Source organism: Melampsora larici-populina, assembly GCF_000204055.1.
Source record: "Melampsora larici-populina 98AG31 unplaced genomic scaffold MELLAscaffold_23, whole genome shotgun sequence".
NCBI classification, from domain to species: domain Eukaryota; kingdom Fungi; phylum Basidiomycota; class Pucciniomycetes; order Pucciniales; family Melampsoraceae; genus Melampsora; species Melampsora laricis-populina.
In genome coordinates, this window is record NW_006768787.1 from 1,032,248 (window position 1) to 1,046,131 (window position 13,884).

Below are 13,884 nucleotides of genomic sequence, written 5' to 3' on the forward strand. Positions count from 1 at the left end.
GGCAGAAAGGTTAGGATTAGTGGTGGAATTCCTGAAACCGGATGGGTGATGGTCATTGAGTCAAGTTGAGAGTTTCGTGGGAAAATTGGTACATACTGTTCACATTGTACCGCACATGAAGGTGTATTTATGCTCGTTTTATCGCTGGATGAAGAGTTGGAAGAATAAGGCGGCCCTGCGGGCAGCACCAGAAGGGGTGATAGCAGACCTGCAAGAGTGGTATTGGGTCCTTAAGAATTTTGACTCGAGACAGTTGATACCTTCTCCTAAGGCGACGGAGATAGCGTGGGTTGGAGACGCGTCGTCGTCCTTCGGTATAGGAGTTCTCATAGGAGAACAATGGGCCTGCTTCGAGTTTACCAAAGATTGGCAGACACTGGGCCTGGTAGGCGCGAAACATACGATTGCCTGGGCTGAGACAACAGCAATACGCTTAGGTTTGCTGGTCCTACAAAAGACGGTGAAAGTAGCAGGTAAGCTAATTCATGAACGGTTGAGGATGTATAAGTGTCTGACGATAGGTTGGTTCGTTAGGGAAGAAGTTCACTGTGTGGACGGATAACACCACATCACAGGCAGCAGTCAGAAAACGCAAGTCCCGAGATGGAATGGTGAATGAACAATGGAAACAAATACAAATACTTCTTACGGTGCTAGCGTGTGACATTGAGGCGAAACGTGTTACGTCTAAAGGGAACGATGCAGATGCTTTGTCTAGAGGCATATTAGGGAAGCTGGACTGGTATCGCGAAGTTCTAGTAGAAGTCCCGGAAGATCTAAATCACTTACTTCGACAAGTTTTTCCACCAAAGCTAAAGGCAGAAGATGAAGCCAAACTCGGTGAACAAGAAGATTGCTGAAAGCAAGAAGAAAGAATCAAGGGGGAAGGTAGTGACTCACTCAAGCCTGAAGAGAGTAACAAGACCGTTTGGAGCGTTTAAAAAGAATGCGTTAGGAATTGATGATTCGGAAACAGATGAGGTCAAGAGACACTTTTTGCGAGGAGCTTGGGGAGATGGTACTTTGAAAAGTTACAACTCAGGAGTCGTGAAATTATTTCAGTTTGCAACAAAGAACAAGATAAACAAAACGGAACTCCTACCAATCTCACAGGTCTTGATGAAGAGGTTTGTTGTTTGGGCGTCTAAGAAAGATGTAGATCGGGCAGAAGATGACGAGTCGGTTAAATATACGACATTAAGAGCTTAGGTTCGGGAATTAAAGCGTGGCACCTCTTCCATAACGAAGAGTACCCGGCGAAAGTAGATGATGCAGTAAGGACTCTACTCAGAGCGTCAAAGAAAATCGAAGTTGAATTAGGAGAAGTTGAAAAGAAGAGACCGGCAGTGATGATCTCAGATTTAGTGGTCCTCCTAGAAGTCCTTCCAGACGAAGGCGAGAGGCGTTTGGCGATGCTGACGGTCGCACTAATGGCCTTTTGGGGTACTGCTAGACTTGGAGAGCTGATATCGGACGATAAAAATAAACGACTTCCGACGTGGGAAGATCTGAGATGGAGAGAAGATAGATTGGCGGTAGAGATCCTGATTTATGGTGCAAAGACAGCTGGGCCGGGAGAAGTTCAATCTATAACAATCCATCGACAACAGTCAATGTTAGATCCAGTCTCAATGTTAGAATCTTGGCTTAACTATAGAGAGAGAAAGCCAACAGAAGAAATTTTTATGTACCTATTCAATGACAAGAAGAGGAGACTTGGAAAGGTAGAGACGATCACTCACTTTAGGAAGATTTGGAATGAACGACGTTCTCAGAAAAAGCAATTACTTCATGGCCACTCCTTTCGGATTGGAGGTGCATCGCTTTGTTGGAATTTAGGAGCAAGTTGAGAGGATGTGAAGAAAAGCGGTCGTTGGGCCTCAGATGCCTATAAAGTTTATCTCAGGAAGTATTCTGATAATGACTTAAAGAAAACGATAAAATTGTTAGAAGATCTGGTGTGGATAAACGAAGATGTGAAATGCAAATGAGTGTTAGAGTAGTAGAATCTTACCAGATCGCGGCTCAGAGGCACGTGGTGCAGATCAGTACAAATGAGGCGGGTGATAGTCATCCCCTTCCAGAGCCTTCTAAAGTTTAATTTGATTGAATAGATTTCAAAGCAAGTAGATACTGTTTAGGGGACAAGAATGAACTCTACGGTGAAATGAGGGTTGGGGCTTCTCGAGGCTCACGGCTCAAGTCCCCGCGAGTTGTGGGGAAGAGAAGCCCTTTCGGGGTTCTTTGCTCTCACCTCGGAGGGGTAGTAGCTATAGGAATGGACGTCCATTCCCGAAAGCATACTACCCCTCCGGGGCATACCCCCAAACCACCTATAGTAAAGATAAAACAGTATTATAGAGGTTGCAAAGATCACCCTATTGGGTAAGACTTCTTTGGAACGTTGAGTCAAATGAAATCTAAAAGATCATAAAACAAAGTTTAAGACTTGTGAGTAGACTTTGTGATGCTTACACCAAATAAAGAACCATACCAAGTAGTAGTGGATGACAACTTGCGTGTATGGAGTGGCTGGAGATCTAGAAGAGAAGTCTCAAATACATAGGTTTAACAAGTAGGTATCCACTTCATGTAGCGATAGTGTGTGATTATAAGGTTCTCAATTCAGCTTGGATTCATGATGCCTTATCAGGCAATGGAGATTAGGTAGAGTATTGAGTAACCAAGCATTTTACGGTGATAGAAACGAATTCAAATGGGAGCCATCCAGCTCGAGTTTTGGCATTGAGTTGAGATAAATTTGACATTGCAAAAATTCAGCTTTGTATTGTGAGATGGCAAGGGTTTATATTTGAAGAAATCATGAGGAATAAATTGGTTGGACACGAGCTGGAGTAGACGAAGTGTGCTTAGATTCATGGGGCACACAATTCCTTCAGCAAGATTACATACACCCCCTGCTTGGTTGAATTGTTGATGCTTGTATTGTTCTCGATGTTTTCAGTGGGCTATAATGAGTGGAAATCTGAGGAATGGTTATGTTCCTTTATGGAAACTTTTGGAAAACAACAAAAATGTATTTCTCATTATTGGGGAGAAAATGTCCTTTTAAGTAGCAAGAATATTTTTCTCGTGTAAGAAAATTGGTCTGTTGGGAATTGAAAATTTTTACGAAAGAGATGACATAGAATGATAAAGCTTGTTTCTTTTTCGGATACAAGTGAAAATTGAAATATAATGACAAAGAAAAAAAAATATCACTTCACATAGATGAACGGTACCTGCCCTGATAGTAAATAATCAATTGTGAGATCAAACAATTGAATAAATAAAACCTTTCGTATCAAGCTTGAACTTCGGGTTTCTGAGCTGGAATAGGAATTTCCGAGTTTGTGTTAGGAGCCATATGATCTAAACCAAACTTGACAGCCTCTGCACCTTTCTTAACATTAACTTTAGTAAAATTCACAAAGTCAATTTCTTGTAAAGCTGGAGTTAATGCTCGATTCACTTCAGATGCATTTGGTAATCGACCACCAGCAGCTCTTTGTTCACAGAACATGTGAATAGTTTCTAATAAGGCAGTTGCAATTTGTTGGGAAGATCTTGGAAAAGTTAGCTTGTTCAAGGCGGATTTAGGAGCCTTTGACGCGCTGAGTAAGATTAAAAGAATTATTAGAAAAATGATCAACGAGATTTTGGAAGACGAAATGATGACTTACCGATTCTCGCCGGTTTCACCTTCAGCAAGTTTACGATCAGCAAGAGCGTCAATAGAGTTCTTGATAGCTTGGGCCATTTTGAAAAAGTATCTATCATCTGCAGTTTCAAGTGCTTCATCGACTGCTTTTGTCATTTCTTCTTGAGTTGGAAATTCGACTCCTGCCTCCATGTCAGCTGAAAACTTGGCAATTGAGCTGACAAGACCAGCTGAGACTCGTTGCATCATAGCAGGAGAGAGTCCTAATTGAGGAACGCCCGATTGGCGAGCAGGACTACAAGGGATCAATTAGTTTTTTGCTTAAGTCAGAACATGAGGAGAGTTGGAGAAGCCTTACCCTGATTGACCCTGAGTAGAATCGTCATTGGCACCGCCAGCGTTCAAAGATCGACGAACAAGTGTTCTATGAACGTCAAAGCACCCATTAAAAAAGACCACTTCGGAGTTCAAAAAGAGGATGGAAGCTTACCTGACAAATCTGGAAGCTTCGGCAACGGGAGATGCAGAGACAGAGTTTGTGACACTGGAATCGAGGACAAACAAAAGGGCGACGGAGGTGGCAACAAAACCGTAATTGATACGCATATTGATATGTAAGAGTTAAAGGAGGTATTATTTGGCGAAGGTGACGAAGGCTCAACTAAAGATAAGAGTAAATGATAATTGATTGATATAAAAACAAACTAAAAACAAAGATAATGAGATTTGTACAATTTATTTGCAGGGATAAGAAGATTGGAGGGTGATTGATGTGAACTGATGATATGAACGGATGAAGAATCAGAGAATGGTGAAGAAAACCTTTGGTTTTATAGCTGGAGACTTCAGCCTCGACCAAAACATGACATTACTAGCTGAAAGGTTTGACCACGCCCATCGTGGTGATCATGACTTTGCCTCTCCAGCTACGCATATTGATTACACTATTTCTTCAATTTCGTTGTCTTTTGTCAGCCCAGCTGAACAACTCCAAAGCCTTTCTGTAGACGCAACCACGGCACAAGCGCAGCTTCAGGCGAACATGACGAGCGTGTCAGATTGACATGAGTTCATGAATTAGCTTTTTGTTTCCCTAAGCTTAACTTTTTCGAGAGCGGACGTGGCCCGGCCGCGTCGGAAGAGGGGGTTATTGCAGCTTATTGATGCGGCCAGGCAAGAGGGACATTGTTCAATTATACTCTAAGAACCATACGAGAAGAATCTTGGTATCATCGACCTCATCTCTAGTGATTCATATTTATTGCACACAACTTCTTCAAGGAAACCCTTTCAATTACAATTCATTGCTCAGGATCAAATTCCAATGCCTTGCCCTTGCCAAAGAAAGCAAGCAAGTTTATGCACAAAATGCTAAAAATGAAGTATGTTCAACTTAGGTCTCGCCGCGTAAAAGGGTGTGATTTGATGATTTAGCAGGATATGAGTTGTACTACATGCATGGTCAAATATGCTTGGAATGAGTATATATGTGACCTGACTAAGCTGAAGTCATTGTCAGAAGGTTTTGTAATGAGTTCTTCGAGTATTGGTGACTCGTGAGCGCTTACGCCACAGGTTCCCCGAAGCAAAGTACTCTGAAAGAAAAGTTCTTGCTGATCAAGACCAGGAATAAAAGATGCATGTATGGGGAATTAACAAGGCCACAGTTATCAATAAAGGCAAGTGTTTAAAAAAACTTCAAATCACTTGATTCGCCGTACCAGTGCCACTCGCAATGCCAATGATACGAGGCCATGTAGGAGTGATCATAGACATCACTTTATCGTCCTTGATCTATCACATTTGATGCAGCCAAAGTAAAAGTGATTGCTCAAATAACTTGATGATGGGTTTGATTAGATTCAAGTCTGAAGTATTGAATCCCATCTACACCCATCACATCAAGAACCATTGAATTCTGAGAGTTTTGATCAGTCTGATTCATAGGATTTGATGCACATAGTGACAAAGAATTGTAAAATGCCATGTAAAGGAATAAAAGCAGCTAGCAGGACAAGATATGTTTGAAACTCCAACAGTGAAAAAGTAAGTTTAAGTGATCACCTTCACATGTGAAGGATCAAATGAAGAGTTACAGAATACAGAATACCCAAAGATGATCAACATTGAATATTAATACAAAAGAACGGATAAAAGAAAAGATTCTATTTTCCAGGTGGTAATCGAGGAGTCCAACTCTCTGATCGTTTTTTCTTCCATAACCCTTTCCTATGAATTCCAAAATCAAGTGAACAGAGATATCAATACACACCAAAAGAAAACCTTTATGAAACCCAAGTTTGGTTGAAAAAAAATCAAAAAATAAACTTACTTTTTTCCACCTGCTCCAAGATTCCATTCCACAGTTGAAAATTTACTTTTCCACCAATTCACATAATTAGGATCCCAAAGTTCACTTGCTACACCTAAATCTTTACAACATCTCATCAGTGCATTTGATTTACAACCTTCAGTAGCCGTCGGAATACTATCGACCCCATTAAAATAATCTTGTTCTCCTCGAGTGATCGAAACTAATCTACCTAAACAGATCAATCCATACTCTCTAGATACATTTCGGGTTGTAACATGAGATGATCTGAGTTTGAATCAAGCCGATTAGATCAGTCAAGATTGAAGTGATAGTTATAAAACATTGAAGTGGACAAACCCTCTAGGTGCAAGTCCCCATCCACCCGGACCAAATGCTTCATTCAAGATACGGCGATATTTGATTTCGGGAAGATAAATCACACCATCTGAGCAAAAAAGCAATGAATCGGTAAGTTTCAAAGAATTAAGCTTCATGATCTCAAAAGGCTTTACACACCTGGTTTGATCTCTACATCATGTGGATCGAGAGGGGCCATGAGAATATCAGAAACGTCTTTAGGAAAGGGTTGTTGACTTAATCCACTGAAGCTATGACTCCAATTGATAGTAGCATCGTCCAATTCCGGTAAAGGTTCGTTCGATATCCCATTATTCGAGTCAGCCAGAGAAGTAGGCTTGGTAGGCGTAGAAGGGATCGGATGAAGATCTGCAGCCGAAGTAGCAGGATGAGACTCGATTGCAGCAGATTGACCAGGTGAAGCAGTGGTAGCTGATAATGGAATTGAAGTTGAAGCTGAATTTGAAGCTGAATTCCTTGATATCTTGGATAGATTTTGATTAGATGGAGTTCGGATCACACGATCGAAAGCGGCGAATGGATCAGGTGAGAGAGTTGAAGATAGTCTACATGATGGTGTAGGTCTAGTCGCTAGAATATGAATAGAAGATGAAGCTTTGATTTGAGATAACCATTTAATTGAAACTAATCTTGGTGAAGCCATGATGGTAAAGAAGTTGATTGATGATTGAGAAATGCCAATCAGAATTCCATCAAAAGGTTTTCACCTTGTGAATTTAGAATCATCCAAATTTTAAGTATTCTTTCTCAAATCTTACACCAAAAAAAACACCCTAGCCAAAACTAATGTCTTACAGAAAACGTTCCCAAGCTTCAATACCGGGTTTGACTTCTCTCAAAGTTCTCTGCCTTGAAACTGGAAGGAAGCAATCGAGCATACAAAACAATTCAAGTATTTGTGAAAGGAAAGGAAAGGAAACGAGATGCCTCAAATGAAAGATGTTCTCATCCACAATTTGCTTCAATTCACAGTCTCTGCATTTGACCATTGAATTGTTATCTTATATTCTCAAGGCTTGATCATGTCAAGGGTCCAGCTTCATTTGCTCAAGTTGAAAATCAGCCAATAATCTGCCGGGCTTGAAAGTAAAATCTTAGGAAGATATTTCTGCTAAAATGAAGTCATTTGTGAAGGATTTCGGTACTCGTTGATCTAAGTTACGGCGCAAAGTCCCAAGATCACAGATGAGAGAAGCTAACAAGGGTTCAAGATCAAAACAACAAGGTGATAAAGCCTAAAAAGATCAAGAGATGACTAGAAATAATAATACAAATCAGATAAGATGATCTTTAACTATTACATCAAGGTAGTCTTCATTCAAATCAAATTCCTTGTACACATCTTTAAGTGAAAAAAATCCACACAAAAGAAATCGTATAATGCAAAAAAACTTTATAAAAAATGTTCAATAACCTAACGAAAATAAAGAAAACTAAACCCAAAACTAAGAATTAAAAAAATCAAAAACCAAGCCAAGAATTGTTTTTTATTTTGATTTCGATTCGAACTTTCTTGAATCGATTGGTATTCTTCATCATCATCATCAATTTTAATTTCAATCCTATCTTCATCTTCTTCATCATGAATCGGTAAAGGTTTTGAAAAGTTTGATTTCTTGATGATAGGTTGAGTTTGTGAATTAGATTTTAAATCGGTTAATTGATGGTATTGATCTGCATAAGGTGGTAACATTTTCTTTGGTTTAAATCGAAGGAATTCGTTTCGTTCGGATTGATGGATGAATATACCTAGTTGATTTCTTGGAATTCGAATTGAAAGGTTTCAAAGTTTTTATGTTTCTTTAGTGATTTTAATCTTCAAGTCGATGCCAACCATTTCTGAATCTTCATGCTGATGATTTAAAGGGTCCATATGAATCTGATGGCTCGTGTTTCTTCCAGCCACAATCTGATTGCCATCCCTGAGCGGGAGGCGGTCCTCTCGCGGATTTCGATCCGCTGTCGGATCGGGTTTTGGTCACCCAAGTGTTGGATGCAAGTTGATTTGAGAAAAATGCTCACTTCAAAATTCGGATTCTCTTCAATCTTGCAAACATTTCAAACCCACTCAAGCATCCATTTCATCAAACAGACACTCATTCTTGTCATATGTTGTACCTGATCTAAGCTCACTCATGCAACAACTTGCGGCCCTCAAGTAGCGCACCGCTTGATCAAACAAACCAGTCTCAGTGGCATTTGATTGATCCTTTTTTAAATCTTCTATATGCCTTTTCTAGATTGGCTTTATTTCAAAGAATTCAGATTTGCTTTTTTAAATGCTTGAGAGAAGAGTTAAAGAATCATCAAAAGACATAACCCAAAGATACCAGTAATATGTGGTACATACATTTTTTTAAAAGAAAGAGTTTCCAATTTTACCATTATACAATTTTTAAATTCCGAGTATTTCCACACATTTGATTTTTCATTCTTATTGTTCAGTTTGCTTTTTGATAAGAACAAGTTATAATATCCAAGATAATAACAGACCACAGTGCCCGTGGTGAGGGCCCCCGACGTCTGGGGCTCCAGCAAGGACAAAGGCTTGCCTTTGAACTCTTGAAGGCCTCCGACGTCGGGGGCGTCATTCACGGGCACTGTGGACTAGTTTGATTTGCAAGAAGATTATGATTCAATGGTTCTAGAAGGATAAAAAAAAGTTTCAAGTCAGAATGATTGATGGATAAAGAAAATATAAAAAAGAAAAGAAAAAAAGAAACAAGAACTCAACACTTGTATCAGATTCATAGATGTGATTTTTTAACATACTGAATCAAGATATTTTTACGTTGACAAACCATGCCAAATTCAGATTCTAATTTTTTTCTAATCCTTGAAACATCAAAACCAGCACCACCGTGACCCAACAAAACGATTTTTTTTAAATTTTCATTAGGTGTAAACAAACTTGTATCAAAATATTCATCAAATGGTAAATAATCAATTTGTAAAAGACCACAAGTTTCAAAGATTGGTTTATTTAAATGTTCAAGTGAATGATTAGATTGAGCTTTAAATTTAATTTCTTTTAACTTTGGCATCTTGATCATTAATTCTTCTTCCGTTAAATTCATATTACAAATTTCGAGTGATTCTAATTGATTTGAAAGTGTTATGAGTAATGGTTTTAGTTTTCCTATTGTGAAAGGTCCTTCGATTGATAAAGATTTCAATGTAGGTTTAAATGATCCGATCAAATAATTCAATAATTTACTATCAACTTGACTATCGAATTGAAAATGAAAAACCGATGGAAATTGATACCCTAAATCTTTTGAAACGTTTTCTTCTATAAGATATAAATAATTTTGAAGTTGTAATGAACCTAAATTAGAGAATGAAGCAATAGAATGAAGTAAACTTTTTGTAATTTGATGGCATTGAAGACTTATATCACTAGAATTTGATGAAAATGATAAACTTGTTAAATTCTTCATTCTTTTGAAACTATTGATACATTCTTTTGGAATTTCTTCATATGAATTAAATTGAACCTTTAAACCAATTAACTGTTCACCAATTAATCCTAAAATCATAGCTAATTCTTTAAAATTCATCTTTTTATTCATGTTTCGATGAGATTGATTTCCTTGAACTCTATCATCAATGTTTCCAATCGAAAGTTCATAAATCGTAGGTTGTTGCAAACCATCTAAATTACTATACCATTCTATAAATCCATGTAATTGATTTGATCCTAAGATCCTAATTCTAGAAAATGTTTGGTTTCGCAAAAATTGATCCCATTGAAAACAAACTAATCTAAATCGATTTCCATCATAACAATCTTTCATTTGTTGACCATTGGCATTGATCTTCAATCTTTCTTCTTCAAGTTCTACTTCTATTGTCAAATCAATAATAATCAAAAGGATTTCAGGCGGTAGTAAAGAGATCATATTCTCCTTGAAATGGAATTGAAAGTTTGACGAAAAGTTTTATAAGTTCAAATTGTTCATTGAGAAGAAGTACATTTTATGATAAGAATCGAAGAAATCAAATGAGTTGAGGTGGTTTGATTTTTTCGAAGAATTCAAGACCCCTCGTAATGTCATGAGAGAAGGGTCTTTGAGGGTAATTCACGTTGTTAGCGCCACGGGCAAATTCCTTATTGGTCAGTTCATCAGGTAGTTTACAATTTCTTGATCGTTTGGAATCCGAACCAAGAGTGAGTGATAAGAACCGGCCCAGTCTATCGGGGAATCTCAAAAACAATGACACCTTTCCCTACCACCTTTTCCGATAGCGAGATTTTTCATAGAAGAGTGCAGTCTCAGATAGGTGCAGACCAATACAAGTCAGATCCACAGCGTCCATTTTACTATGGCACGTCGAAGTGCACACACGGAGAGGTTTGGGAAAAGAATGAAAAAAGTTTCAGGCAGTTTCTTTATCAGACTTCGGTGAAATTCCAGCACCCCTCTAATCTCAAGAAAGGATATCAGACTTCCTATGTCTAACAGTCTCACCACCTGAGGAACTCAAGAAGGGCTGTCTGTGCATGGTGCTAAAGATCATTTGAAGCTCGTATCCACTCTGTACGAGATATCTTTTGTGTGAGCACGTCGACCTGACACTTGAGTTTTTACACTGTGATCACAGATGTCGAAAAGGCAGAGTTCTACTCCATATAGACAATATAATAAAGCTGTCAAGCTATCTTCGCTGTGTGAACCACATCGCTTCAAATGCCTATTGCAACTCATAGATGAGATCCCTCCATGAATCTATTTGCTTCCTTACAATCACTCAAAAACTCATCACGAACCCCATCCATTCATCTCTTTCAATTTTCCATGTATCAAAACTAAAAACTCAAAACTCGATATCCAGACCCGACGAGCAAGAATATACAACTGCCATAAATATTTAAGTAGCTCGCGTGCTTTGTTTTTCATTCGATTGATGACTTCAAAACTAAAATTTCTTTTTAATTTTTCTTGAACTTGAAAAAATGTAATTTCTCAAACCCATCAAAACACCAAGCTATTTATTCAAAAAAAAGAAGTAGGTATAAAACCCATTGAGATTCTAAAAAAGTAGTAGAGAAAATGATCACAGGTTTTTTTTTTCTTTCATGAATTCACAACTGGTTTAGTTGGGTGTCCTATTTTTTTGTTTTCCAAAACACCAAACAAAAAAAATCAAATTTTCATCAGAAACATTCAAAATTCAATTTGCTTTTTTGGAAATCTTAAAAAAGTAGAAATCAATTCATCCTCACCGGCACATTCTTCAGCAGAGTAGTGATGAACTTCTTCTTTCTCTCGTCCTCTTAACCACCGAGGTGCAGTACCTTTGAAATAGACATCAGTCCACATATCCTAAAAAAACCATCCATTCCAATCAAATCTCACTCGAGTTAGTCAAACCATTTAAAAAAACAAATTCTAAGGTAGAATTCTTACCTTGGTTGGGTCAGGTTCAGGACTCTTCTTAGCTTCTTCAACAGCTTGATCGACTTCAATCTTAGCAGCCTTATCAATCTTTTTCAATTCAGCTTCTTCTACTACTCCAGCTTCCAAGATTCGATTCCTAAGACCAGAGATAGGATCATTGGTAGAACGCATATGTTGAATCTCTTCACGAGTTCGGTAAGTAGTACCTGGATCAGACATCGAATGTCCTCCATATCGATAAGTAATGAATTCTAAAAGCAATGGACCTTTTCCAGCGGTAGTCCATTCTTTAGCGTATTTGCAAGCATTATGAACGGATAAGACGTCCATTCCATTAACCTAAGATGTGGTAGCATCAGTATCATGTTCGCGATTCTGGACAACAAATTGATGTCGATGAATAAAAAAGGGCGAATTCTTGAGGACAAACTGACCTGTAGTCCAGGAATTTGATCACCACGAGTAAAGTATTTGGTGTTGCTACTTGATCGAGCTGAACTAGTACCCATTCCATACAAGTTGTTCTCACACACAAACACAGCCGGCAAGTTCCAAAGTTTAGCCATGTTGAAGGCCTCAAAGACTTGACCTTGATTAGATGCTCCATCACCATACATGATAAAGGTAGCATATTTGTTATCTTGATCCAAGTACTTTTGTGCTAAGGCGAGACCGGCTCCAACTGGAACTTGAGCACCTACGATCCCGTTTCCCTAAACAGATACGGAAAACATTAAGGACGAGCTGAAAAGGAAAGATGAGGTGTTGAAGAAAGAACCAACTCCGAAAAAGGTTTTGGTGAAGATGTGCATAGAGCCACCTTTACCTGATGACATACCATCCTGTCGACCTGAGATAAGAATGCAGGAGATGATTAAAGCTTGTCAAGATCTATTCTTTCAAGAAACGATTTTGGCCTTGACATAGAGATCAAACTGACCTAAGAGTTCAGCAATGACACCCTTGATGGTTCCACCTCTGAGAACAGCAAAAGGATGGCATCGGTAAGCAGTAATAAGTTTATCTTCAGTTTCGACTGTTTTGAAAGACACAAATTTCAGTTTAAATTTGATTTGATCTGCCTAAAGTTTTATAAGGAAAATGAATGAGATCCAACTAAACTGGCTGTCTCCATTCCAACACTAACGGCCTCTTGACCAATAGCAAGATGACAAAAACCTCTGATAAGCTTTTGTTTATAAAGCGCATCAGCTGCCATTTCCATTCTTCGCATGGTGACCATCAATCGATACATCTCTACTAATGCCGATTTAGTCATAGGTAATTCCAGTGAAGGTGGATCACATTTATAACTTTGATAGTATTCTATGATTAAAAAAGATCAAAGGAAGAAATGGTTTAGATTCCGATCAGGATTGGTATATAATCTTTGGGCATCAAGAGGTCATCAACTCAAGACGAACCTGGGTCTAAATTGATCGTAAAATGTTCCTCTGGATCGGATGGAACATTATCCTTGTTGATTTTTGAAGCATCAGTAGATGTTTGAATAGATCGAGTTTGATTTTGAATCAAGTTTGAAGTCAACACTCGTTGAGAATAGTTCCTCGAAGGAGTGATTTGAGATGAAGAGATCAGAGCAGGTATCCGTCGAGAAGTTAAGTTTGATAGCACACGACGAGATATAGAGCTGGATGACATTCTTGGTATCTTCCTTGGATGAGTTGAGAATGGTAAAGTTAAAATTTATTCTGGATGGGGTTGTTGCCTATCAAGTGAAGTGTACTGTGTCCCACTATCTCTTCAATTCAATCCTCAATCCTGATTCACGGCACTTCTCGGGCTTTTACATACACTGAGAATACCGGGTACATCACACTATAAGCATTCATACCATTTACTTTTACAAAAAGACTTTTACTGAGTAAAACTCAAACCAATCGATTGGGGTGGAATCTCAACATCTGCATCATCATCATTTGAACCATTCCATGATCACCCCTGAAGAAGAAGTTTCTCCGGTGCTCCCGTTGGATAGACCCGGGGAAGCATTTTGAAACCTTCCACCCACAAAACCTCTATGTATGATACCTTTTCGGCTTCAGATCAGCATATAGAAAGGTTCAGAAATAAATTGAAAGTCGAATAAATGTGATCTTTGTCTGATG

At 38.5% G+C, this 13,884-nt stretch overlaps 4 protein-coding genes across 4 annotated transcripts; all 4 read right to left on the bottom strand.

Annotated features, from left to right (window-relative positions):
* Positions 1–3,304: 3,304 nt before the first annotated feature.
* On the bottom strand, positions 3,305–4,267 carry MELLADRAFT_87895 (uncharacterized protein; the record flags this gene model as incomplete). The annotated part of the gene is made up of 4 exons (XM_007411091.1): positions 3,305–3,614; positions 3,684–3,956; positions 4,020–4,085; positions 4,152–4,267. 4 exons carry the CDS (start codon positions 4,265–4,267, stop codon positions 3,305–3,307), a joined length of 765 nt encoding a protein of 254 aa, XP_007411153.1.
* A 1,314-nt stretch (positions 4,268–5,581) lies between these two features.
* MELLADRAFT_72106 (uncharacterized protein) lies at positions 5,582–7,044 on the bottom strand (the record flags this gene model as incomplete). The annotated part of the gene is made up of 4 exons (XM_007411090.1): positions 5,582–5,890; positions 5,994–6,260; positions 6,333–6,420; positions 6,492–7,044. The coding sequence occupies 4 exons, from the start codon at positions 6,994–6,996 to the stop codon at positions 5,827–5,829; spliced, it is 924 nt and encodes a 307-aa protein (XP_007411152.1).
* A 2,056-nt stretch (positions 7,045–9,100) lies between these two features.
* On the bottom strand, positions 9,101–10,255 carry MELLADRAFT_64029 (uncharacterized protein; the record flags this gene model as incomplete). Its single annotated transcript, XM_007411089.1, has 1 exon — positions 9,101–10,255. The coding sequence occupies one exon, from the start codon at positions 10,253–10,255 to the stop codon at positions 9,101–9,103; it is 1,155 nt and encodes a 384-aa protein (XP_007411151.1).
* Positions 10,256–11,521: 1,266 nt separating this feature from the next.
* MELLADRAFT_36702 (uncharacterized protein) lies at positions 11,522–13,417 on the bottom strand (the record flags this gene model as incomplete). Its single annotated transcript, XM_007411088.1, has 7 exons — positions 11,522–11,680; positions 11,765–12,094; positions 12,190–12,468; positions 12,538–12,605; positions 12,696–12,791; positions 12,878–13,081; positions 13,180–13,417. The coding sequence occupies 7 exons, from the start codon at positions 13,415–13,417 to the stop codon at positions 11,522–11,524; spliced, it is 1,374 nt and encodes a 457-aa protein (XP_007411150.1).
* Between the last annotated feature and the right edge of the window lie 467 nt (positions 13,418–13,884).